The sequence below is a fragment of the Neocloeon triangulifer genome, unplaced genomic scaffold, assembly GCF_031216515.1.
Source record: "Neocloeon triangulifer isolate White Clay Creek 2 clone unplaced genomic scaffold, ASM3121651v1 ptg000012l, whole genome shotgun sequence".
In the NCBI taxonomy this organism is placed as follows: domain Eukaryota; kingdom Metazoa; phylum Arthropoda; class Insecta; order Ephemeroptera; family Baetidae; genus Neocloeon; species Neocloeon triangulifer.
The window spans coordinates 19830859-19858453 of record NW_026775554.1 but is presented as its reverse complement, the minus strand read 5'-3'; the positions used below and the strand labels follow the sequence as shown (position 1 = coordinate 19858453).

The 27595-nt window shown below is 35.3% G+C and overlaps 1 protein-coding gene across 1 annotated transcript in view; it reads left to right on the top strand.

Annotated features, from left to right (window-relative positions):
• The window catches only part of LOC132196377 (diuretic hormone receptor-like), a 62553-nt gene that overhangs the window by 23125 nt on the left and 11833 nt on the right, over positions 1-27595 (top strand). The window contains exons 2-3 of the mRNA XM_059618963.1: positions 17156-17293; positions 18332-18563. Coding sequence (XP_059474946.1) covers positions 17255-17293; positions 18332-18563 — 271 coding nt within the window. The 5' untranslated portion in view covers positions 17156-17254. The remainder of the gene's footprint in view (positions 1-17155; positions 17294-18331; positions 18564-27595) is intronic.

Genomic DNA, 27595 nt, shown 5'->3' with positions numbered 1-27595 from the left:
GCCCTCTTTGGAAGGGGTGATAAATTGTATCAGGCGAGGCACCGCACATCTATCATAAAAAGAGAACTAGGAAAAAATGAGGTTTGAGAGTTGGAGAACACGAAAAGCAATTTTGAATGTAATAATTACGTTTGGGCGAAATGTATAGTCCTATTTTAAATATTTCGTATTGTGGAATTTCATGATTAAATTTATTTTTATTTAATCTTAAAATTTCCTACAAATATGATATGAATAGTTTGTTCCAGAATTTTAAATGTTTGTTACTTTAATTATAATTATTTACTACGCCGCCTCTAAGAGTAAATAAAAAGTTAAAAAAAATTGATTTGACAAAGTATAATACATTTCATGCAAATTAGAAAAGTTTGAAATAAATTATTATTAAAAATTCTTGAATATTTTCCTGATAAAATTAATTAAACCAAAAGCGAATTAAACATGGGTTAAAACATTAGCAAATTAGGGTTTTATTCAAAATTGTCTTATCTTTGCAGTTGAGCTCAAAATTTAAATAATTTTTATTGTTGGGCATCCGTGCACGTTATTATAATGTGAGCAAAAGTTGCGGGGCCAAACTTGTTCTGCGCGCGTAATAATAATAAAGCCGCAACTCAATTTGCAGGACGCGAGAGGGAAAAGTAAACAAAGCGAATATTCTGCTTTCGCCGCCGCAAATTGTTTTGTTTGTTTTGCTGCCGCTCATTACCGGCCAGCACTTTAAAATTCTCCGACACATTTTCTTTTGTGTATGGGGCGAATTAACAACTGCGTGAAATTCCTGAAATAGAAACGGATACACTCGCACGGTCCGCAATTAAACTAATAGGCCTGATTATCAATACAGCGACCGATCGAGTTTTTGCATCCTGCTTCCCCCTCAGGTTTTAATTAATTTTGTTTGTTTGTGCGTCAAAAAATAAATGTGACAAGGGAAAGTTGATTCGGAACTCAAAGCACTGCTGCGAGTTTTTTTTTACATTCACCAAAACACACATACGTCAGTTTGTTTTTAAAAACTAACAAGGTAAAAAAAAACACACACAGATTAAAAATATACAAGCCTGGCCAAATTAAATTACAAAACATAAAAAGTGAATGTGGAAACTAACTCAGAAATATGAGAAATTTTAATTTTTTTTGGCCAGAATTTTATATCATACTATTTGAAATTTTTGAAAATATTAAATTACACAGAATTTTTTGATCTTGATTTTCTTTTATTTTCTAATTTAATTTTTAACTACATTTTTAATTGGAAAGAACCTATCCAATTAACATAGCTTTTTTCGATTTTTTTTTTAAACACATCAACTCTGCAGATGCAGAAATTTTACTTCACCCACACAAACATATTTCTCTTTAAAATTTTAACATAACTGATGTAAAAGCAGCAGTTCATTCGATAGGTAGGGATGCGCAAGGGATGAAATAGGGATGAAATATTTGGTTTAGTGAGGTAGAGATTGATGTAAATTGAACCCTTTTTATTCAGCTTGAAAGATGCTGCAAAAAGTTACTATAATAGCTGTAAATAAAAACTATTCCTTTTAAACTTCCTAATCCAATGAAAATTCATAAAACTTTAATAAAAAAAAACTGTTCGAAAACTCACTGCTATACTTTTAGAGGCATCATTACGTTGGCAGGACAAAAGGGCCATAAAAGGAAGGCGCCGTTGGTGGTAATCAAGGGTGAAAGGGCATGGGTCTTGCGTGTCTGTTGCTCGTCTCACGCGAGCTGACACGATTTTGCCTGCGAGACTGTTTACCGAAAGAGAGACGTGCGAAAGGGACGTGTGGGGAGGAACATTATTTCCCATATCCGTGCTTCGACCGGCTCATGTGTGTCACCGCGATGAATGTGAAGGGCCCTCTGCCGAGCTACGCCATGAAATATGCATTGTGCGGTCGGGCCGGCCATTTATCAGCCGAGACGAGCACCGATTTATCCACATTCAATTCCTCAAGACAGATTTTCGATGTTTCCCAGAGAAATCGTTACTTCTTTTCCTCTTCAACACGGAGAGTTTTCTTTTTGTTCCTTTTGTCAAACGTGTAGGGTGTAATTAAAATCGCCAGCGCTCAAGTTGGATTAGTCGCTCTAGATAAGGGCCCGGGGCTGCACAGAAAACAGCTCGCGCGACAAAGGCCAGAGAGAGTTCACAAGTGCTTTAATCAATCGTTGGTGCCGACCGAGTTGAAAGGACGCGCGAGATGTGCGGCAAGCATTTAGCGCCCCTGGAGAGTTCACGTTAGGCAACCGAGGTGATAGGCATGGCGTGCAGGTTGCATAACGTCAAAATTGCAAAAAATCGCAAATTCAATTCAATTCGTGTTCAAAATCACGAGAAAATAAAATGCTGGATAAATATTTGAAAATTATTTAGCAATAGATTTTTTTAATCTGATTATTTGTATTTCTCATGTGCCGATTCAAAGGAGAATGAATTTTAAATTAAAAGAATCCACCAGAAACCTGAAGAAAATTATACAAAAAAAAAAAAAAAAAAAATAGTAATCTGTGAATGATCATTGTTCATTCAGCAGATATTATGTTTTATATTGCAGCTTCTGAGGCTTCTCAAAATTAAATATTTGAATTTTTGGTTTCTCATCGAAATTGTTTTAAACGCTATTTATTTATAAATTTTTTTTTACAGATTTTCATTGAAAAATTCACTTTTCAAAAGATACAATTTAAATGTTGCAATTTGTTGTGAAGCTTAAAATTTATATAGCTTTTGGAACTTCACGAGTGTGCCAGGAATGATGCCTCGAAGAAGAGCGGAGTGCATTTATAAAAAGCTAAAAATAGGAAATCTTCCAGTTCACAACATCAAATAAAAACTCTCACGTCTCTCAAAAGACAGTTTCAAAAAATTAAAACTTGCGTCGATCACTATTAAATTTACTTATATCTTGCTTATTTTAAGCTCTCTCAAGTAAAAATATATTGATCGGACATCAGGAACCCATAAAGCTTATTGTTGGCTGCTTTGTCGAATCCACTTTCATTTCGTATTTTTTCATTTTCGTTTTTGTAGAATTTACTGTTTTCTCTTTACTATAAATAACTGCCACGGATTTATTTTTGCTTCCTAGCGATATGCTCAGGATACTTATTAAAATAAGCATTTTATCAAGAATTGGATGATATTTAAATTTAAATAAATTCTAAAACTAGAATTAAGATAGCGCCGCCAAGCTTCTTAAATTTGTCCTCTAATTGGAAAATTCCTCACTCTCTCTCGTTGTGAACAAAAATTTAGTAATTAGAAAATCTTTTTTCGAATTTGTATATAGTTTGAAACAATTTCCTATTAAATAGAGGAATTTATTCATAATCGACGGTTTGATTTGTTTTTTTTTTCTTCCAATAAATTCTGAAAATTGGAATAATTCCTTCATGGTGATTTTGAGTATTTTTTTCCCATTACATTTTGTCCTGCTGAATTTTCTTATTACTCCTTTTACTGCGATTTTAAGCTTTGTAGTTTCTTATTGCATCGTGTATTGTAATAATGGTTGTTTGCCCACGATTTTAATTAACAGGAGGCACACACAAAGGATTAGCGGTTGTTCTTTGTTTCGCACGTATACGCCCGTCAAGCTGTTGTATGCGAGGCGAAACTTTATGCTACGGTGGGTGCGCGGTGCGTGCATTCGGAGGAAAGCGGATTTGGGCGGACGCGAGATTCAATTTGACCCCGACGGCGCTTTGTGACGAATTCTCTGTATTGCGCGACTCGTCACCGCTCGCTGCTGCCAAGAGACATACATAATATAATATGAAAACACATTCGCAGAGTAGCAAATATAGACGAGCGAACAAACAAACAAACAGACAAATCCGGCGCAAAATAATTTGAGCAAAAAACATACAAGAAGAAGCCCTGCTGGTATTACACAAAAATTCTGATGGGCTTCCTTTTTTCTACAAGCACAAAAAAAAATAGTTAGCTTTATTTAAACTTTTTTTTAATCCAACATCATTTATATAATAATTGTTTTATTATATTTTTGAAAATTATTTAATTAAATTGTTTCAATTGAAAATGATTATTAACATTATTAAATATCTTTGATATTTTTATTAACTTACAAACTTGTGAAAGTAAGACATGTACTTCGCGCAGTCCTCGCACACACTAAATAATTTTCAGAAAGCAAAACATGAAAGAAACCCTTATGCATATTACGTTCTACAATCTTTTTGTTTGTCTTCCAGCCGGTTGCACATATAAAAGCAGGAGGAGAGACGCTTTTTATTACTTGGCTCGGCTCCAGGCCTCTCTCTCCGTTTAACTGCATAAGCTCGGTTATCAATGCAACTGCTGCACTCGGCCGATGATAAATTCGAGGCAGCAATTTCCCGACGACAGCGCAGGATTTTGTCCCGAGCGCGTAAATCTAGCCTGGTGATAAATCGAGATGCCGGTTGCCTCCGAAATTAGACGGATGAGCGGACAAGGAGTGATGAGAAGACGCCAAGTGAAGAAGCTCAATTCAAGCGAATGCGATTTAAAGTGGAAAACTGTATTTGACAATATTTTCAGTTGGCAAAGATAATTGATAAAATAAGGCTCATGGAAAATGATTCGAAAGGTAGAATGGAGGGATGGAGCTTCCTAAGGAAAAAAAAAATTATGTTTTTGGTCATTTCTTAAGACGTTTTAAAATTATTTTTCAACGGTGACATAATTGTTTGCATTATTAACTTTGAAAGCTCCTTAAATATTATATCAATTTCATCCTGAAAGGAAAATATTATAATTCTGAATATCATTTGTTTTCACCAGAACTATTTTATTCTTAACCGAATAATTTTAATACTCGATTATAAAATCGCAGTTAAAAATTTTATGTATGTTTCTGTCCTTAACTTCAATTTTTCAACAACGCAAAAAACCGGAAAGAGGAACCGCTCGTCTGTCAACAACCCTTACTTATTTCGATTAAATAATTCCCTTTGTTGGTTTATTTGTTGTGCGGTTTCCCTCTCCCAGTCTTTCTCCCTTTTAATTCAGGCTTTCGGAGCATTTCACTTCTTTTTTTTTGCCTGGCTGGAGGCACGTCCTGTTTTCTTCCTCGGCAACCGGAAACGTCGTTGCCATGGAAAAGAGAAACTCTTTTCACTCAGGGAGGACAAGTGCATCGCTGATAAAATTGGCCTCCTGCAAATTAGGCCCGTGTCTAGTAATGCGATTATTCGGCAGCTACTCTGCGGAAAACACATCAAGGCGCTACATCAGCCAGGGATAATTGCTTTCAGGAGGCGCGCCAAATTCAATTTATGGCCACGTCGCGTGCTACTCGCAGCTATCACAGTGAGAGGCAACGGTTTCGATCGATTTTTACTTCTTTTTTCGGTTGTGTGTCCGATAATAAGCGAAATTAAGTGCGAATGCCAATCCGCCCGTCACGGCAGCTCTGCGTAATTTATTGAATTTAGTCTCTGTCGCTGGGGTGACAGGAAATTGGCTTGGCGCACGCCTAGTTTTTACTCTCGGGCCACAGCAACCAAATAAGGCTGCACGCGAGGCAGGAAGTTGAATTAATTGGAAACTCGCAGCAGACAGTGCGTTTGACGTGAATTCCTCTTATTTGCATATTGTTACATGTCAGAACATATGAAATTTATATAATTGTAAAAGTTTATACATATTAAAGAATTTTTGTCATATTCAAAATGAAAAATTACTTTCAACTTGTAAAATTTAGCAATTGCAATGAAAAGCAGAGAATGGGAGTTTTTTGAAGATTAACAAGACTTTTGCATATGATACGATATTTCATTTCACTTTCCGTTCATTTCTGTTATTCGACAAAGATGAATGTTCTAAATAACAAAAATGCGTGAAAAAATATTCAACCTTTGAAATGATTTATGCAGCCCATAAAATTTATTGAACAAGGAGCGCTACATATAAAGTAATTGAACTTTCGCAAAAATAAGAAGTGTATTTTCGTGCAAAAGCCGAGCTCCCTTTTATCATTGTCACCATGTTATTTTTAACACAAACCGCCGTTTTGCATCTTTCGAGCGAGCGCACCACAGTCTCGTCTATTTACAAATGCTAATCCAACGGTATTGCATAAAATAACCCTCCGTGTGACAACAAGCTAGAGAGACTGCGATCTTTGACATTTAGATCAGCAGCCTCCTCAACTCGCGCAACGCCAGCCACCATTATTTATCTAATTTGCGCCACGCAAACAAACACCGACACAAAATAACGCTTTTTGCAACAAGAGAAATTATTCTTTTTGTCAAATGCTGATCTGCAATTAATCATCAAAGAGAATTATTACATTTCCTTATTATAAACAAACATTAAAAGAAGAAAATACAAAAGCAATAAAACACTTTTAAAGGATCTCCAATAACATTTTTTAATAACTAAGCAATTTCAATCCTTAAAAGAAAGAGATTTTTTTAAATTCCAGAATTTTATTTTACTAAACATTCCTTTGCTCCTGATTAAATTTGGAATTTTATCTTATGCTAAAAATATCTAATTTCAATGTAAATTTGAACTAATATTCCTACTATGTTGGTATAAAAAGCAACATTATTTATTTAATATATTCACCCTCTCTGCGGAGCTTCTGCAATTCTATTCCGCTCCAATTCGTCATGTTGTCAAGCAAATTAAAAATCAGAACTTCTCACCCCCAGCAAAAGAGCATCTCTGGCGACAAAAAAATCTTTTCCGCTTGACCGATCGACCCTTCTAGGTCCAGAAATGCTACAAACGTAGAGAGCCTGATTAAAGATAGGTCTTGCAAATCTTCTTACTACCCACTCCAGATTTGGTCTTTCTTTCTTACACCAGCCGTCACTCGACCGCATGATTGATGTCGCGCGCCTCTTTCAATGGCGAACGAGCGTGCGACATTATGTTTACGTGCACTCGATTAATCACTCCCGAGCATAAAGAGCGATAATGGCCCCGTGACAAATGGCCGCGTCAGCTGAATTAACATGCATTCATTTGCTTTTGTTGGAAAAACACCGAGTTTAGCATAAAGTAAACTTTTTTCATTGCCTCATGACCTTGACCTCCGTGAAATTTCAATCAAGTTAAAAACGCTCCGAAAACGCGAAAAGAGAGAGAATTTTTTTATAGCTCTCTGGCTTATCTTTATAGGCTTTGTGGCACTTGGGCGTCAAACTCGCTAAAGCTTTTGTGTTTAAAAGATAAGTGTTCTCTCTCCATCAACACCCTGAATTCCTCATCTTTGTAAAGAGAAGACAAGCCCTTAAGTAATTAATTAAAATGTGAGATAAAAGAGCCAGAACAATAATGTACAAATTTATATAAAAAAAAGCAATTTGGAAGTTTTTCAATCAGTGCTAATTTTGTGCTCGTCCCTAATATGATTAAAAAAGTTATCGCATTGCTTTTTTACACTTTTTTATTGCAAAAAAAAGCAAAACCAGCTTTTAAGTTTTATTTTATATTTTCACACAAAATTTTCGTCACAAAAGATTTATCAATTTTTATTTGTTTTGGTAATTTTTATTTGCTATTTTCTAATCATTTTTCTGTCTAAAATTTTTTTTTATTTCATTTTATTTCTCTCAAACTCAAACAATTTTAATTTTTTACTTAACTTCATTATACCGAGAAACTGAAAAATTTATTAAATTCTCATTTACTTTGCTTGTTATGGTAAGTCATGTTTTAAATTAATGAATGTTATAAAAAAAAATCAATATAAAATAAAAATATTTCCCTTTTTAATCACCTATTTCAGAGTAATAACAGAGATGAAACGTTCAAGTTATCCTTCATTTTTCTATTTTTTTTCTCCTAAATTAGCTGATTTTGTACAAAGTTCACTTATAATTCACTATAAAATTCACATCATCTTTAATTCATAATTTGAAAGTAAAATCGTGAACTTTTTAAAAAGTTTATCAAAATCTCAATTTGTAATTAATTCCATTTGCTGCTTTTCAATACCAGCGGTTGCTCGTTTGTGGCGAAACGCACCTTCCTTCAGCTGAGATTGAAGTTGACAAGATGCAAGTCTCTTACTCACGCGGAGAGTAATTAAAGCCGAGTTAGAGCCGTGTCGGAAGCAAGCTTTGCGGCGAAAGATCAGAAGACTGCATGCTAATCCGGATTATATATATGAATGAGCCCTTCGCTGTTTGTCCTTGGAGTGCAAACTTGGCTAATCCCGGGTCGAGCAGCGAGTAATTTGCACGTCCAGCCGCACACTAATGGTAATGTGTTGATTTATTGATGCGAGAGCTGTTAATTAGCAAACATGAGAGGCTCGCGCTGTCCGTCTATCTCGATCGATTGATTTTCGAGGCAACACCTGCCCCGACGTACCGAAAGGGTTTCGAGGGAGACGGCTTTTCTCGAAATTGGCTCTCTGCTGCGTAAGTCCGCTGGGAGTTGTTGGAGAGGAGCAGAATTAATTTCAAGACTGGTCAGCAGGATTGAGTGTTTGAACGGAGCTTTCGGCGATTACAACTAAATGATACTCCACAAACTGGCTTTATTACTTTCTTTTTACAGAGAAGATAAGTTACTTTAAAAAAATTCATTTCCAAAACAATTATGAAGATTGATATATGAATAAGCAATAAATGCACATATAGACATTTTATGGATAGCCTCTGATTTAAGGAAAATATTAATCTACTATGAATTAAAAATTAAACCACATTTAGGTCCACTTTTTGGAAAAGAAATAAATTTTCAAATAGGTATAAATTTTAGTGTTTCATATACTTTTCATAAATTAATGTAATATTTGCAGTAGTTAAATTACGTTAAGCAAATTACTTGTTTAACAGTTTGAAATTAATTGTAACAATAATAATTTTAAATTAAAATATTTAATTAAATAAATAAATTTAAAAATTCAATTCTCCATTTAGTATCAGATAAATAAATCAAATTCAAAATTTTATTTTAAATAAATTTTTATTGTATATAAATACTTAACTTGGTATTAAAAATTTAATAACAGTATATGTTACAAATTTTTAAATTAAAATAATCATTTTGACAGTTCTAAGTTCCTTTAATTGTACATGTACTAGTGGAAAAAAATAGAAAAATTAGTATGAGTAATTTAATAATTTTTCTTCATGAGACCGCATGAATTCTTTTGTTAATAATTTAGTTTCTGATACCCAAATTTGATTATAATATATTCAAGAAAGAAAACCCTCTTGAAAAGCAATTGAGGAGAAAGATTATGGCCGTAAAGCATTCCACCTTCCCACATTAAAACGGCGAAAAACGAGGCACTTAAACCGCAGTTTCTGCGAGATACACGAAATTGGGCTGAATGTGCCGTGGGTCGTAAATCCTGGTTACGCGCCCGTCGACGGACTGGCCATTAAAAGTTCAGCCGATTGCCTTCCCTTTGTTTTCCCTTTTCTCGTCTCCTCCATTCGCTGCTCATTAATTTGTAATGGGGCGTCGCTTCCAACGCACTCGACCCCTAAATCTCGCGTGAATATGGAAATGCAGGGCACCCCAAGGAGATCGAGCGAACGTGTCAAACTCCATCTTTCGTTGCTGCAAATTGAAAAAAATACGTTGGTCGATAAGGCGGAGATATTTCGCGCGGCAAATAAGAAAAAAAGCACCTCTTCCACAAACAAGGACTACTTCCTTTGACTTTCATTGTTTTTGCGCTCAACCGAGTTTGTCCCGACCTCTGACCTTTTTCGTTAATTGCGAGACACTCGACGTGGGTCAGAACGATTCCATTCAAGTGTGAAGCCCATTCATTGGTACTCGCGGTTTTTCCTTTTGCGAATTCGGTCAGCTCGTTACGACGCTGGTTTCAAGTGCACCTGCGCCTCTCCCAAAGTGCAATTAAGGGAGTTTACTTTTATTTTATTTACCAACCGTTGAAGGGTTAAGCACACGTTTTAAAACTGTTTTCATATTCCTGTGTAGATTTTCATTTCCACCTCTTCCTGTGTTTTTTTTCTTATTTTTTGTGGTGCCATAATTTTAATCAATTAATCTGATACGTCACAATAAACTCTTCATGTCCAATAGTCAAGGTTTAAATTAATAAAAGAAAGTTTTGAAAATTTAATAATAAAAATTTCCAAATGATATAATCTGAAATGTGATGATGTAATGTATAATTGGAGAGATTTTTCTTGCGTAAACCAACCAAAATATGGTTTGCATTTTGCAGTTTTTCATTCTAAATTTCTCAATGTATATTCTCTGTTTTACTGGGAGAAATTAATTTCATCAAAAGTTTGTTTAAAATCCACAGTTAAATTAGTAAAATAAATTTCAAAGGAGATTATTAAGTCTTAAACAATAATATTTTGAGTTCTTTCTATGGGAAATTGATAACTCAGCTTTTTTCTTGGATTGAGAGAATTTAACGTCTTAAACTCTCACTTCTGCTAACATTTTCACATCAAATTTTAATAAGAGTGAATAAGTGAGCTAACTTTTAACTTAAAACTACTTAAAACTTTCAATTAAAATCCAATTAAGATATGTTTTTAGAAGGTCTCTCTCACTCGACAGGCTCAAGTTTCAACTTGCCAAAAGTGGTGCTTTCGCGAATTTCGCCGAACCGCGCGGAGTCGCTCGTCGGCTCTCTCCAGAGTCAACAAGTTCGTAGACAAAGAAGCATTTCAAAGAAGCGACTTTGACTGCTGCGCCGTGCATTATCATCAAAGTGCCTCTCGTGTGTGTGTTACATCACGTCTACCGACTATATGAGGCGCTCTGCATTTAGCAGTGCAATAATAATGGAGCAAGAGATAGACTGTGCCGTCCTACTTGCAGCTTTCATTTCCCGTCGCCTTTTACCTGCGACGCCTGCTTGTTTGTTTGTTTGTTGTGCCGGACCACAAGGGGCATGTTCGGAATATGGAGTTCTGCCCACACCCCACTGCTCTGATATTCCAATAAAAAAATCATATAAAGTAACCGCGTTTTTGCGTCTGTCCTCAAATGCTGATGAAATGAGGTTCCGCGGTTTAAACTCATTAACGTAATTGGCTCATTTTCAATAGACTCGTTAAGGTCTCAAGTTTTTTAGGTTAATTTATTATATAGCATAACATAATTTTATCTTCAAAAAGCTCTTACTTAATTTCATCTTTTCCGCATTTGTTTTGTGCATTTTCAAGTCGTTTATGTGACCCAATTAGCTAATTTCCTTAGGTCATTTAATAAAAAAGGCAAAAAATAAATAGAAAAATGTCAGTAAATTATTTCTTTCCTTGAAAAGGGCTTTCATTCGTCTCCATCAGTTGAAAGGAAATAAAAACTGAATTAAGAAATCTAGGAATTTTTGAGCAAAAAGTTTCGTCATTGAGCAAGAATAAAGAAAATCTTTTTATAGGGTGGAATATTTATTTTAAAACCTCTAATTAAAGCAACTTCTTTGAAATCTATAAGATTAATTTAAAAAGAGAAAAGTATTTTCCCTCAGCAGACATGTTTTTTTTTTTTTTTTTAATTTAATCGATCTTATCTACCTGAAATGTTCATTGCAACAAACGCTGAAATTATTATTGTGTGTTATTCCTGATTGAAAAAAATTTAGTTAAAAATTAACATGAAAAATTATATATTCACAGTATATGTATAAACAGTCCAAGAGGAAAGAACCACGAACTAAAAACTAAACATTACTCCCTTTGGTAGCCGAAGAATGGAATCTTCTACGAGTGGACTTGTGGAGCTAAAATCCTCGTCAGATTTTTTCATACCCTAAAATCCCTTGTCACGCTTGTGCAATTTTGTCTCTTTCATGCTGTCTCAAGTTCCTGATCCCTGCCGAAATTCGAGACTTTCCAGACAGCGGCCAAAATGAAACATAAGGACAACAGTCCCTCGCAATTTTTTGTTCCACCCGGCTAGATAATTTATGCAAATGAAGGCGGCGCACAGTTTGAAAAGCCGCGCGTAATTTCGCGACATTTAATCTTGCACGCGTGTTTCTTTTCTCTCTCTCTCTCGGAACAAGCCTCTATGCCGTAATTACTCGGTGGATTACAAAGCAGCTCTTTTTCCCTTTGAGCTGAAAGGGTGTTTGCACAAAAGGGCACGCGCGGCGCACCGAGAGCGGCAGGAATTAATTATGACAAGTGCCGCCACTAGTTTTCAGCCTAATCAGTGCCAGTGTGCCAGGCAGAAATTTGGCCCCGGGCCAGGCCGCACCAAATGCGCCGCTAATCGCGTGCTCTCGAGCTGCCCTTCTTGTTTACGGACCTTCAAAGTTTGCGGCGGGATCGCCCGAACAATTACCCAGGGTATCGTGTCCAAACTCTATTTTGTTGCAAATGGGCTTTTCGCATTATGCGTGCTTGAAAGCAAAGTTTATTAGCCGCGCACTATCAGAATTTTTGACTGACTCTTCTCGGAATTTATTTTGTGATTAATAGTCATATTTTTTTGCATTTATTTTTCTTGGATGAACTGTGTGTGTTTTATTATTATCATGATTGTTTAATACAAACCGGATTGATAAAAAATATAAGTAATTAATTTATTTGTATTTTTAAAATTATTATTATAAATTTGAAATTTTTTATTGAAGTTTCTCCCTAACGACTCCCAATATTAAAAACATTCTAACAATTTTTATTAGCTGGAATAAAAAATTTTCGTTGGTTAATTTAATTAAATGAGCTATGCATGAATTGAGTTGCAAATCGTGCTTTTGAGTTTTTTTTTTTTTTTAACTTACTGGACCATCTAATATTTGTTTTCAATTTTATTACGGTTGGATTAACAATATTAATAATGAAGTTATTTTAAAGAACCACTTTCGATTGCACGCCAAAATATCTTAAATATTTTGTGAATAAGCGAGCTTTATATTGAGAGGCATTGAGCAAAAGAGGCTGGATTTTTTCAATTCTACGGAACCGAGGACAGAACGCAGATAAGACATTTTTTAAATTTAATTGATCCGATTTTATGATTCTTTTTATTGAAATTCTTTTGGCGAATTTCGAGTGATGGATTTTCAATTCTGAATGATAATTACTTCACTCAATACCTTGTAATAGAGCACGCTCAGTCATCATTGAAAATATTGTATAATGCGTGCAGCTTCTGAATAGCCTAGCCGAGCACAATCAATCATCCTTCGCGACACTCAGAGTCGTTACAGCAGCGGATAACTCTTTTCTCCTATAATGACACAGAAATCGACTCTGTGCACAAATAGAAATAGCGAGTGCTGCCATTCAAGTCTCACACGGTGAATAATGCATTGGATGAGAGAAAATCGAGCTCGCAGCCTTTTTACGCCGCTAGACTCATAATTGAGCCGTCTCGAGCACACGTGCCGAGCCCTCGCCGAGTTTGTTAAATTGCAAAATGCATCTGGGTTTCTATATTAAGCACACGCCGACAGGTATAAATGATAAGCTCGATTCAATTTGCATCCCCAGTAATGCAAATTGAATCTGATAATGTATTCAAATTTGCATTGCACGCGCTTCTATTTTATGCGAAATAGCAAATTAATGTGTAACATGAGGGTAATAACGTGCCTTGGAATTTATTATCTCAGCGTTATATCACAAAAGAGTTATTAAGGTCTTGACTTAGCATATAGAGGGAAATGAGGTTTTTTATTACAATTTTATAATTGTAATAAGTATAGTAGATTATTATAATAATATTATTGCTTCATAATCCAGGAATGACAGAAAAGTCTTAAAAGAAATCATCATTAGTTGTTGAAATTCTATTAGTAAACACAGATCTGTATACCATTTTATTTATTTCCATTAAAATAGAAAAAAAAAATAAAATAAAAAATAGGTATTAACTTATATATTATAATAAATTACTAAGAAATGCAAAAATATTCAAAAAATTATTTTTATATGGTATAATATAAGTTTTTAATTAGGGTATTTTTCCCATACAAAGATTTTAATTATAATTACATACATGGGTGCGCTCAACAATTTTGCGCTCGCGCTCGCGCTCGCGATCACTGGCAACAGTGCGCTCGCGCTCTGCGCTCGCGATCAAGATTTTGAAAATGTTGCGCTCGCGCTCTGCGCTCGCGCTCAAATTTTTAACAAGTCTTGCGCTCACGCGTTGCGCTCAAAAATATTTTTATCCGAGGAAAAAGTGCGACTTTTTAGACAATTTTTTAATATAACAAAAAATACATCGGCAATTGGAAATGATAAAGTTGAAGTTAAATCACCAAAATTGGGATCAGTTTTAAGTTTTTGGTATAAAAACACTGTTTTTCATTACAATTTTTGATCAAATTCGGGAATTTTTACTCTTGGTTTGAGCGCAAAATGAGCGCAATTGAGCGCTGCGCTCAGCGACCAATGCGCTCGCGCTCTGCGCTCGCGCTCACGATTTTGAAAATCGTGCGATCGCGCTCTGCGCTCGCGCTCATGAGCGCAGAGCGCGAGCGCAGATCGCAGAGCGCAAAGTGCGCTCTGCCCATGTATGTATAATTATTAGTGTTGTTTCAAAAAATCATTATTTTAAAGATTTAGTAAGCTCAGTCTATTATAATAAGTCAACTCACTTTAATTGGTAATTGCAAACCAAATATTGCTGCAATTTTTTATCACAAATAAACAGAATTATAATTTTGGAAAAATATTATTTAAATAATGTTTCACCCGATATGCATGTCATGGTTTTCACTCTGTGCTGTGCCAAAATAAAAAGTACCACGCGAGTGCTCAAGAGAATTGCGCGTGTAAAAAATGTAACCAGCAGATGGACACTTATCATTTCCTCAAATGCACAAAAAATGATATGTCTCTCATGGAAGCTGCAAAAGTTAAATGGAAAAAAAATGATGTTTTGGCCTTCTTAATGTTTATTATCATTTATTTGATGTAACCATTGGCGTTCAATAAACACATACATACAAATAAAGTGTCACAGCTTTAACTTAACTTAATAGCACATCTAAAGTATTCAAACTACATTAAATTGTTCAGCATAAAACTCTAAATTCAAAGCCAGTGCTGATCCCATTGTTTGGATTTTCACCCTTTTATCCCCCTGGAGATTTAAATCAAGTGTTTATCATGGAACGAATCGCTGGTGGGCTTTCTCTCGTCGGTCTTAAGTCTCGGCGGATTAAAAGATTATCACGTGCGGCGCATCTAGATTTGCGAGGCCGGCAGGAGTGACACATTACGGTATTGGAGTCTTTGCCGCATTCACCCCCGCGTGAATCTGCTGATGAGCAGCCGCTCGTCGAGTGCTAAAACGCACCCTGCTATTTTCTTAATCACTCGGCGACGCCCACGCTTGCTCATTTGCTTTATAAGCGCTGCGGGGCTGCTGCCGTGTCTCTTATTTACTTTCGACTCCGTGACCTTTGCCATCTGAAAATAAAAATAAACAAACACAGAAAGAGGACCACCGTGACTGCCATTGGCACGTGAAAAATAAGCAAGCGACATCTTCAGCACAAAGAGCACGAAACGCGCTTTGGCATTTTTTTTTATCCGCATGGTGTGGTTAAATTTTGCAAAAGAAAAATAAATAGAAATATATATGAACTTCTAAAAATCCCGCTTTTCTGTATCTTAAAAAAATTGGAAGATTTAAATTTTCCTCACAATCTCCAGAAATAAAATAATAATTTAAGTTTCATTTTTATCTCCACCTACGCGCGATACTAAATTTTTATAAAGCAATCAGAATATTTATAAATTTCACACAAAAATCATGAAATCACTTTAGCTCTCTAATTGTGTTTTTCCATCTTTTCAATTAAAATTTACTGTCATTTAAAAATAAAATTCCCTTTTTATAAAAATAAGATGAATATTTTCGTCAAGTGTAATTTTGCACTTTCTAGATTCTAGAATTGAAAAGTCAATTTCCCCGAGTTAAGCAATCAATGCGCGGTGAAGTCCACTTGAGACTTTGCATTTAGAGAGGTCGCAGAAAGGGCAGCGCACACAAGAAGATGCAGTTGGCTCGAGGCGTTGATGCATCTCTGGTGATCAAAATTGCAAATTCGCGCGCAATCAGGTCAGGCGATTTGAATTTAATTTAGACGTGTCTGTTTCAGAATAAATCACCGTAGAGCAATTATTGGCCACGGAGCTGTCGATAACACCTCATTAGCCGCCACCAAGGGAGAGACGCGTGCGGTGCAGAAAAAAGATCGACCGCCCGGCTCGAGATTTATTTACCGCTCCGTCTTTTCATCTCACTCTGACTGAGAAAATAAATAAAAGCGAAAGGGGATGCAGAGATTAGAAAGAGCAAAAAGCGGCGGAGACTCCGCGCTTTTTCCGAGAAAACTAATGAGGTGCGGTTTAATTAAATGCTTTCGGTGCGGAGCAAATCTGAAGAGTGTATTTTAGTGACTGAAGAGATTTTTTAGCGAGAGTGAGTCCTGCACAAGCGATGAGATTGATGAGGGCGCGCACTGATTGATAAAATGGTGCGAGAAATCAATTCGAAGTGAGACATAATGAAACAAAGTTGTAGTTCTGCTTCAATGAACGCAGAATAAAAACAATCAAAGCTCAAAAGTTCACAATCGAAATGAAATTCACGTTTTTTTAATAGAAACTTGAATGTTCCTTCTCGAGATGTGAAAGAATTTATTAAGTTCTTCTCTTGGTATTTAGATTTAAAGAAGAAAACAATATCCTGTTATTGCTATTGTTACAAATATTTTATGAGTTTAGTTTAAATTCACGAATGCAAAAAAATGAATATTGACCGATGTCAACCTTGGTCTCAATTTTTATTATATTATTATGAAAAATAAAATGCAAATAATAAAGAAAAGACTAAAGAAATCTGATTTTTCTGCTTTAAAAATGTTGAAATTTAAATTTTAAATGAAGCCATAATTATTAAAAAAAATTGAATATTTTGAGGCTCAAATATTATAGTTGAAAAGTTGTTTTTGTATTTAGGATAGGACAAAAGGTTTTGATTTTTTTTTGCGTGTGACTTTGCAAAAAAAGTGTTAAGAATCTTAAAATTATCCAAAAATCTTCAAAAAGTCTTTTACCGTGCAAAGTGAATTCTTTAACAACCTTTCTTTCTAGAAGCAACTTTTGGCCTTAAGAGCGCGGTGGCACTTCTAAACAAAATTTCTAAAGAAACAGAAGATAGTGAAAAGTTTTGCTTGAACGGAAAATTGCTTCTGTGTTGCAGGCATGATGGGTATAGAGGCCGAAGAGCGGTGGCGGTCGCGACCGCGCACGTTCCTTTATTGAGCCGCCGAGTGACCTTTGACCCACAGTCCGGATTAGAATGTCCAGCGGTGATGCCCCAGAGACAGTGGATCACCAGGTAAGCTAATTAACAATGACTATTTTAAAATTCATTTTTTCCTTTGAAAAATTAATTAATTTTCCAGTGATTTCTCAAAATCTTGAACAATTTTTTTTTTTAAATGAAGTATATTTATTTAAATTCAACGTTATGATTCGAAAATTTATTGAATGGAAGCCACAAAGTCAATTCCCAGGAATAGATTATTTTTTTCTGGAGTTTGTAAACAAAAGTTGGTAATTTAATGCTTTCCTTTTTTGTTTTGTAAATCAATCAATATACAAGCGAAGCTCTGCAGTTTTTCCGCCAACGTTGAGGGATCAAATTTCTTTTGCCACATTCTGAGAAACGAATATTTTTTTATTTGAATGGTTCAGTGAGAATGTTGACAGATTTGAAAATTACACGTTATTTTCAGAAAAAAAAGCAGATATTCACAGAAAGCAAAAATCTGATAAAAACTGATTAGTAAAAAATAGCAAGGATAATTACTTTTTTGCCGTTCTTGACACAAAAGTGCGAGGTTTTTTAATTGAGCATATTTCTAAATCTTAACATTGAATTAAAAAAATTGAAGACATAAAAATTTGAATTGCTGGAGGGTTAGATTGAAAATCTGATCAATGAAGTAGTTGAAGTAGTGATAAATGTATTTTCAGACATGCATGTCACAAAAAATATTTTCAGAAGTATTTCTTGCTGATTCATGGATTTTATTTGAAAAAGTGCTTTTGTTTGAATCAGAACCTAGAAAAAAGAATTTTTTATGTGTAGCAAAATTCTGAAAGTAACAGGAGAATTTATCTTTTTTACCAAATTTCTCATCCAAGGAAACGTCGCTCGACTTTCTCTTCTTCTCAACAGAGAGACAGACGTTTAATCTGGCTTCCTTCTCAATCTTTTTCGATTTATTCGCCTCTGCAAAAGTTTCGCAAAGCCTCAAGGAAAACAATCTGCGAGCGTGCATGTTAAAAACAAACTTTTGTCCCAACTTTCTTTCTTTAGACTTGTGTGGGTCGAGAAAAGTGAACTGAGAAGTTTGCGCAACTTTTTCAGGCGGAGCTGGGCAGCGGTGTCAGCGTCGAGGACTTGTGGTCGCTGCACAACCTGACCAACGACCCCGAGTACAAATGTCTGCAGGAGGGTCTGCTGGAGGCGGCGCCCACGGACGGCCTCTTCTGCGAACGCAGCTGGGACACGTTGCTGTGCTGGCCGGCCACCCCCGCCGGCCACCTCGCCTCGCAACCCTGCTTCGACGAGCTCAACGGCATCAAATACGACACCTCGCGTGAGTGCTGCATCACTTCTCCTTGTTCCTACTTTTTTTCTCACTTCAACTCTTGGGTCCGAGCCAAAACGTGGAGCGCTTTTTGCTTACTTGCGCGTGAAAATGAGCCCGCAGAGTGGTGCTGACTTTCGTACATGTTCGACGGCAGGGATGTAAAAAGTATGGATGAGATGGAGCCATTTCAAGTTCATCCGTCGAAATGGATCTCGTTTGGCAAATTCATATTAGACTTAAAGTGGAAAATTGCAGATAACATTGAACAAGGGATCCCACGAAAAAAAATTAATACTTTAATTAAATAGATATCCGTTATTTTCTCTTAAAATATTTGCGATTTATCAAAATTTAATTTAAATCTTATTGTTTGAATTGAAAATCTTCAAATAAATTAAGTTGAAGACCAATTGGGGTGGATATCATCGCAAATTGGAAAAATATTTAAACGAAAGAGAAGAAATGAAGGGACAATTAACTGATATTTTAAAGGGTCACTAAACTTTTGATACTTTTCTTATGTTTTTAGCAAAGTATTTAAAGATATTCCTGACTTTTATTCTATTATTATTCATTTTTCATGGAAGAAATAATTGCGCTTGTGTGCTCTCTACACAATCAAGAATCAACTTGCTTGATATCCAAATTTCTTTTTACAACTAAACTTGAAAAGATTTCACTTCTTGCTCTTCTTATTGTTAGAAAAAAGTATATTCCAAACTTCTTGAAAAATATTCCAATCAATTTCTTTTAAAATTTCACAATAAAATTATTGAGAAAATTGATGCCACAAGAATAGAAAGAGCTCCGTTTTTAACCCTTTGCTGCCATTTCAAGTAATTCAAGTAATAGGTTTTAGCTATAAAGTGCCAAAATTCATACTCTCAGCCAATTTTTCTAGTCGTTTTATTTTGCCTGCAGCTAATTTATACCTTTTAAATACTCAAATCAGTTGCAACAATTTAAATTGACATAAATATTACCAATTTTTTAACAGTTTTCTTCCTATTTCCTATTTGTGTAGTTGTGTGCTTTTGCTGCCAACTTGGCAAGTTAATTCGTTCAAGTTTTTGTCATTCAGGCCAAGCACCATGTAAACGAATTACCCTCCTTTAAAAAAAGCCCATGACTCGCTCCATATCTATTTTATGCCAAAGTAAATACAAATTCGGACAGAGGAGGTTTTTCATCCCGTTCCGCCGTACGTCTCTGTCCAGCGGCGGCGCTTCCAAGCAATTTCCTGCGAAAATCCGCCTAATAAATTGGTGCGGCCGGAGTAGCGAAAAGAGTCGCGCATTAATTTCCAAAAATATAGCAATGAGTTAGAAAACCTGCTCGCCGGGTGAAAAGTGAGCCTTGAGAGTAGAAGTGGAAAAAAAGCCGAAAGCGGGCGCGGAAGCGTGAAGGTCGTGAGAGATGAAAAATGCGGCCACGTAGGAAATTGCGGCCGTGATTGTGAGACTGGTGTGGTGTCGCCGCAAAGAGAAATGGAAAGAGAGGAGACGGCCCTCATTTTCCGAGTGTCACATCCAGCTGTCAATATTCGCCTCATGCAATTCTAATGCAAACATAAAAAAAATTCCGTATACCTTTATATGTAAAAAGCATTTCTTTCATATAGAAAAATCTTATTTTTAAAAAAAAGTCTAGCTTATTTTGATCCCAGGTAAAAATTATTACACCAATATTTTGCGAATTGTTTCATTTGGAACTTATTTATTTTCCCTGCGTAAATATTGAATTATCAAAGTTGAGTGAACGGTGCTAATTGATGGTAAATATACAGAAGGAAATTTGCCAATAATTTCCGCATTTGATCATTAATTTTTTGTGCTTCCCACTTTCTATTTGAGGAAGTAGAAATCCATTTACTAAAGGAATATTATTTTGACGAGTCTTTTGAAACAACATAATGGGTATAATTTTTAATAATTATGACAAGGAAAAACGTATTTATCACGTTTTTCATCTTGCGAAATGTGGGCAATTATTAATTAATGCTTCAGTCTTGAAATTATGAGTGAAATAAAATTATTTATATAATTGAAAACAACTGAGAGCAGCAAAAAGCTATCAAAAGCTGAAAATATTCTTTTTTTAAATTAAATCAGATAATTTTAATTTTTCCGCACAAACTAGTGGAAATGTGAATTAACGTTTTTACCTGAACAATTGAAATGTTTCCTAGTTAACAATAAGATCTTACAATTAAACCTTGCTTTTATATTTCGATCTTTTTTTTAGCTAATTTTTATTTTTAAATAATGACTCATAATAACGTAGGTTTTCAAATACTAAAATAAAATTCAATATCGATTAATTTCTTTCCCATGCGTTGGCGTTTACCCTTCCAAATTTTGAACTTTGACCAAAAAAATACTGTTTTTTTTTCTTCCAACCCCTGAAGCCCATATCTATTCTAGGCTTATGCAAGTCCTTGGGCGTGTGTTTGTATGTTAATCGTGACCCCGCGTGCCGACGAACGGAAATTAATTGATGCGCGTCCAAGCACAACTGACGTGCACTTGGCACCTCATGAGTGATTAGTCCTCCCTTGCAACGTTCAATCGCAGCAATCGTCTAATCATCCACGGCGGACCAATTATTTTCTAATTACAGGGATAATGCCGCATCCCGCTCAATAATCTGCAGCACCTGACTGTTCGCCAGCAAAAACTTTAATTAACTATCAGCAAATTAGTGTCGTGCCCTACATTGCAAATAAAAATATTTTAAAACGCATTTCATTCTAAAATAAACAAATAATCACATTTTTTGTATACCGTTGGTATTTTTAATAAAAAGAATTAAAATTAAAAAATAATTCTGACACATCCTCCCTTGATAATAGTGGAGCTACTCACAAGAAAGTAAAATTGGCTGAAGCTCCCCATTGTTTATGAAATATAAATCGACTTCAATCAATAAATCATAACGACGCGGAGCACGTCGCTCTCTGTTCTCAAAAATTGGACCCAATTTGCGACGCCCCCTCACTTTAGCCTCTCACGTTTCAAATCAATAGCAGCAAAACCAGCTTCCCCCGTTCGGCAATAAATTCAACTTTTTTCTACAAAAATTAATCACTTCCGACGTCCGGCGCGTACCAGTTTTTTTTCCACTTTTTGCACCGCAAGAGAAGTGATACATTCAGCTGCTGGGCGGAGTAAAAAAAAATAACTCGGCAATAAAACGGACTGGGCGCGGACGAGGCGCGGGTGAGTGATGATGATCGCCGAGCGCGCGCGTTTTGTGTTTTTAGTGCAATCCGAGCCGCGCTTCGGGGCCTTGCGCTTTCATCCTTCATCCCTCTCGTTACTGTGAGCACCGTTTGAGCACAAATGATGCGGAGAGTGATGGCATGATAACGCTGCAATGCAAAATTTTTATCAAAGTTTCTCTAATTATTAATTATAATTGCTATAACGTAATGTACAAGAAGACAGCAGCAGAAAATAGCGCATACTCATAGAACTTAGATGAGTGCAATATAATGTCTAGATTAAATTTATTTAAAAAAATTTGTTAGATTAGCAAAATAATTTTGCAAGATAATTTAATGATTAATTATTATTAATATCAATTATATTGAAAATAATGATATAAAATAATAAATAAATAATAAATAAAATAATAATATAAAATAATAAATAAATAATAAATAAAAATATAATATAAAAATATAATATAAAAATAAACGCTTTTTTATAAATACTTCTAAAGACCATATAAATTTTAAATTTTTTTATCTTTCATTATTTAATTAATACTGGCACAATTTTTAAAGATTACATGGTTGTTTTTAAATAATGCAAATATTATAATAAAATATTAAAATTTTTCACATTAGTTGATTACTAAATAAGTTTGAAATTATTGTTCCGTCACTCTAACGATAAGATAAATTTGTTTTAATTTAACTAATGGTATAAATTTTGCTTCCTTTCCATAAAAAAATTTAACAACATATTGAAATTTAGGAGAAAAGGGGCTTTAAATAAAAGTTTTTATATTTACTGGGAGAAATGTGAATAGAATTCGCTCCCTTCGAAAAGTTGCTCGCGGCCGGTGATCGATGACTTTTTCCGAAGCTGCATTGATAATTTTTCGCTCGGCGAGGAAGAGGAAGCGCGAGAGGTTAATCTTGCGCAAAGGTGAAATATAGGAGCGATTGCGAGTTTGTGTGTGTGTGCGTGTCTGCTCTCACAATTGATCTTATTTGCTCCGGCAACACGGTGGGAAATAAATTTCGCACACACCACCCACTCTGGCTGCGTCGATGCTCGCTGATATGGTTTATGCGGAGTACAAGTTGAGTGCCGGCTGTCAGAAAAAGAAGAAGCATCCGAGATTGCGACACGACGCGCGGAGGTGATTTCTCTGCTGTCGAAGCGGAAAAAATGGAAATTACATTTTCCCCACCGGCTTCTCTCTCTCTCGCAAACGTGGATGAAATTTTTCATCTGCCACACGTGCAAATATAAGAGAAGCCAATCAAGGTAGTACAAAATTACGGGAACCCAGTATATTGCCAGAAAAAAAGGAATATAATCCGAGCTATTAATTTTTTTTATAAATTAAAAAACAGCAATTTTTTAGTAAAAGTTTGATCTTTCCAAATTGTATCCACATCAAATTATTTCTCACGCTCATTTTTTTTTTTAATAACAACCAGTGCTCTGCCTTCAAAGGAGTTTTAGAAAATTTATAAAAAGAAAAGTTATCAAATTAAATTTGAAAAACTAAACAGATTGTGCGCAAATCAAATTAAAAAGGTGCAAAAAATTTCTATATATAATCTTAATTTTCTGGCAAATCGTGGCGACCCGAAATTACTACTTGCAGCGTGTTGAAAATCAATGCGGACGAGATTTATTATTACAGCAAACAGCAGCTGGCAAGGGCGGATTGAGTTTCCGCCTCTCATTTTTCAGCGCAATTTTTCGCGTCCCGGCCTTTTAATTTGGCCGTGTATGATGAAAGACCCACCCGGTCTCTCATTAAATAAAAGCAGCCGCAAAACGGTTTCACGTTTCGTCTTGCTCTCTAGCTCTGGTTTTGGGAGGTGTGAAAAGACGCATCACGTTTCTCTTTTGAAAAAGTGAATATTGAAAATTGGCGTGGCTGAGTGTGAAATATTGGCGGAATAATTTAATGGGACCGCCTGGCCTTTTCACGCACGCATATAAAAAAAAAAACGAATCCCATAATAAAGGATAAAGGTGGAAAGGAAACTTTTTGCGTTAAAACTTTTTCGGTTTTTTGTAAGGGCTGAGAGCAGCTAGAGAAAGCAGGATAACCCTCTGCAAAGTGTGGCTTGTTTTACGCCCGGCAATTTGGACGAAACACGCACCATGAGGATCTTCCAAATTGGTTGACGGGAAAATTTATGAAAATGACCAAAGGAGAAGATATGGAGGCAATTTTGCAATTTTTTTATTAAATTATCCTCTCATACCACAAAATTTCCGAGAATTATTAATTTTTAAATGAAATTGCACGCAAAATTGAACAATATAGATTTTCAGGCAAAACAAAATATTTTTTTAACGAAATAAATTAATGACAAAAGATTTAAAATTGATAATTCTGTATTTATTAAGTTGTGAAATTGGGATGTTACTTTCGGATTAGTTTCACAATAATTATGTCGCTCATTATCCATTTGAAATTTGATTTAATGCATCAATTTCGTTTTGGTAATTTATTTAATAATTTTGCTTCATTCCGGGCGAGAGTTTTGCTGATTTTTAGCATTTCGTGAACAGGAAACCAAATAGAAACCCTTTTTTAGATTGAATAAAAAAAGAAAAAATATGGAAATACATTCAAATTTGGTGTATTTCCTGATAACAATAATAATTGAACTGTCAAATGACGTTGATATAAATTAAAAAATAATATTTTCAAAATAAGAAGCAAAATTTAATACAATGAGATACATTTTTACTACTTCCCGAGATTAAAGATTTCCCTTTTCACATTGAATTTTCTTTTAGTGGTGTATTAAAGTAGCCAACTTGATCATTCAGTGCCACTTTATATTCAAATCCTCTTTTTCTCTTTGGCCAAGCCAATTTTATTGCTGTGTGCTTGAGAGGAGCCCGGGCATCAATTTCTTGCTAATCTCCGTAAAAGCCGTTCCGGTTTTTGTGCGCCTTGAAGGCAAGTGCTGCCTTACGTGTGCAATTGATTTTCAGCCGTCGGTGCGCAAAGACAAAAAGGCCGAGGAATAAGAGATTTCGTGCATTTCCTTTCCCAAAAGCTCTCTCGCCCCCTGTAATAAATTACGCACGCCGATCGCAGCTATTTTTTCCGCGGAAATTATTTGCAGGCAATAAAAATGGTTATAAAGGAACAAAGGAATGCCGCCGGCGGACGATCGCGATGGCAGAGAAGCGAAGCAAAAGCTCGCAGAAAAAGTAAATACCAGAAGTGCCTTTTCTTGTTGCGCTTTGAGCGGGAAGAAATTGCTCAGCTATAAATTGCTCAGCGTGGGATGGAATGTGCAGGAAGCGAAATTGTTTCCTTACATACAACACAACTTCCATTACTAATTGCAAATTCGAATCACTTCTTTAAGGAACGTCATTATTTAATTCCTCATTTTGTTGAATATTTCAGATAATCATTAATACATCATTGGACACACAAAATCCTATCGTTTGTAAAATGCAAAATACAATTTCAAGTAATTTATGTACAATTATGTAAAAATTGTTTTAAATAAGATGTAAAATATAATATTCATTTCTTGTTTTGTTGTATACAATCTTTGAACTGCCTTTTTCGAGCTCCATGTCTGTTTCGAATAATGCTTTTCCATCTAAAAGGTTTTAATTAGTCGGTAAAAGGATGCGTCCGAAGCTCATTACTGGTAATTGTGTGCCTGGAGCGACAGGAACACGTGCTGCGATGCGAGAGACACAAACGAATAATAGGCCTTGTTTGGACTTTCCTCGTCAAAGTGCCTGAGCGAAGTGGGTCAGAGTAAAAGTAAGAGAGGGAGAATTGTTTTTGATTGCCTTTATTTTACTGCATCGTCAGTTTGATGCGCTCATCTCGTCCTATTTAATTAAAGCGCGAGAAAAGTGCAGCTGCATCGACGGGCGCGCGCGTGCCAAATACGAACCCGGCTAATCGACAGCTGCGCCTCATAAATTTGTATATATTAGACTGGAGCGACGGAAATGCACTTTTGTCATTTAAAACTGCTCCAGACTTGCCAAAACAAACATTTATTTGGTTTTCTGACACGTGAGAAAGTAGGCCTTTCGCAAGATTGTGTGGCCAGAAATAAAATTCCATATTTTTTATAAAAAGGGTCATTAATCACTTTCCTTCTAGGAAATCCAGCGGCTTCAAAATCAATCAAAGTTACTCAAAAACTCATTTTTTTTTTTTTCGTAAGCTCCGCACTAAGTCTGCCCAAGACAAGGAAGTTTATTGATTGACTATCTCTATGAAAAAAAGCGTCTAATGGGTTTTTGGTCTAACTCATGAAGCGTATGGTAAAAAGTAAGAGAATTTTAATCAAATAAATATTTCTAACAATTTTGAACTAAATAATGTATAAATGTAAAAAATGTATATTGTTTCCAGCCATATTTTTTCTTTCATTTTGAAATAAAATAAATAGTTTATAATTATAAAACATTTTTATAATTTTGAATAGAGTCTTTGGAGCTTGAATTTCAAATCAGCTTTTCGCTTTTTTTTAGCCATTTGTTGTTTCATAGAAGATAATACACATAGACCAATTTTTATGAAACAATAATTTCAATTCTATTTTGGCTTTGAATTCAAACAAGATTAAAAAAATTTTCGTTTAAAATTAGAGGAAATGATTTAGGCATAAAATTAAATCCAACTCTGTCTCACATTGCCTGTTGATCTTTAAAAAAATTACGTAAACGTCAAAAATAAATATTAGCTCTCGCTTTAGAAATGGACATGAACATTGTAATTTAATTTTAATCCCTAAAAATCTTTTAAATACAGATTTTCTTTTTAAACCAAATTTTTACCTTTCAAAGTTTATTTTTATTTAAATCATATTTTATCCTCCGCCACTTCTTTCGCTCCTGACAGATTTTTTTAGGACGATTTATTTCTGAGGCGCGAGAAGTTAGTCGGTTTGTTTGCCAAATCATTTGCAATTCACAGTAGTCGCGTGAGGTGCCTGTTCGTCCTTTGGAAATTTGCTCTCCACGCGCTCCATTTGCATCTAATTTGCAATTTAGCCCTCGACGGGGGAGAAAGGACTCGACGTCTGTCTTTTCCCGCCTCTGCTTTCGGTCGTTTGTCAAATTTTTTCCCACAGACCACACGCGCTTCTTTTTTTATTCCTTGGTTTTTACTTTTTTTACTGCTGCCGCACGACCCCTTGTAAACGACGCGTTAGGCAATCCCGCGGCACACATGTGTCCAGCGGGATGCATAGTCACGATATATATTGCTGAGAGAGAAACTGAGAGGGAGTCAATCCAATAACGCGGCTGATAAGAGACGTAAAAGTCTGTGAGGGCATCGTAAGCTTCAATATTGGCCTTCGACTAGCTAGATTAAATGTGCCAAGATGTCTGACTATATATGGGGGGATGTTTTTTTTTTTTTTTCAGATTTTCATCGTGGTAAAATCATTATTTCACTGAGCGCTGCTCTCTCATTCAGTTCCTAACTTTCAGGGAGAGAAATCATTTAATTGAAGTCTTATTTTATTCTCTTTTAATTTCTGCAAAAAATTTAAATTATTGACTTATTATTGAGATTTGCTCAATCTGCAAAAAAACACAATAAAAAATATGGCTCATAGAAAAAATGAGTCATGTTGTTTTCCCTCTTTTCCTGAAAATCGTTTTCCTTTTGCCATTCAATCTTTCTCATGCTGAGAGCAATTAACAGCCCATATTTATGTATAAAAACTTAATAACTTTTATTGCTCCCAAAATCATGAGGCCCATCGTCCAATTTCCTCTTCCTCTGCTCTCAAGCTGTTTTCACCCTCAGTTTTTTCTCCATAAAAGCAATTATTCCCT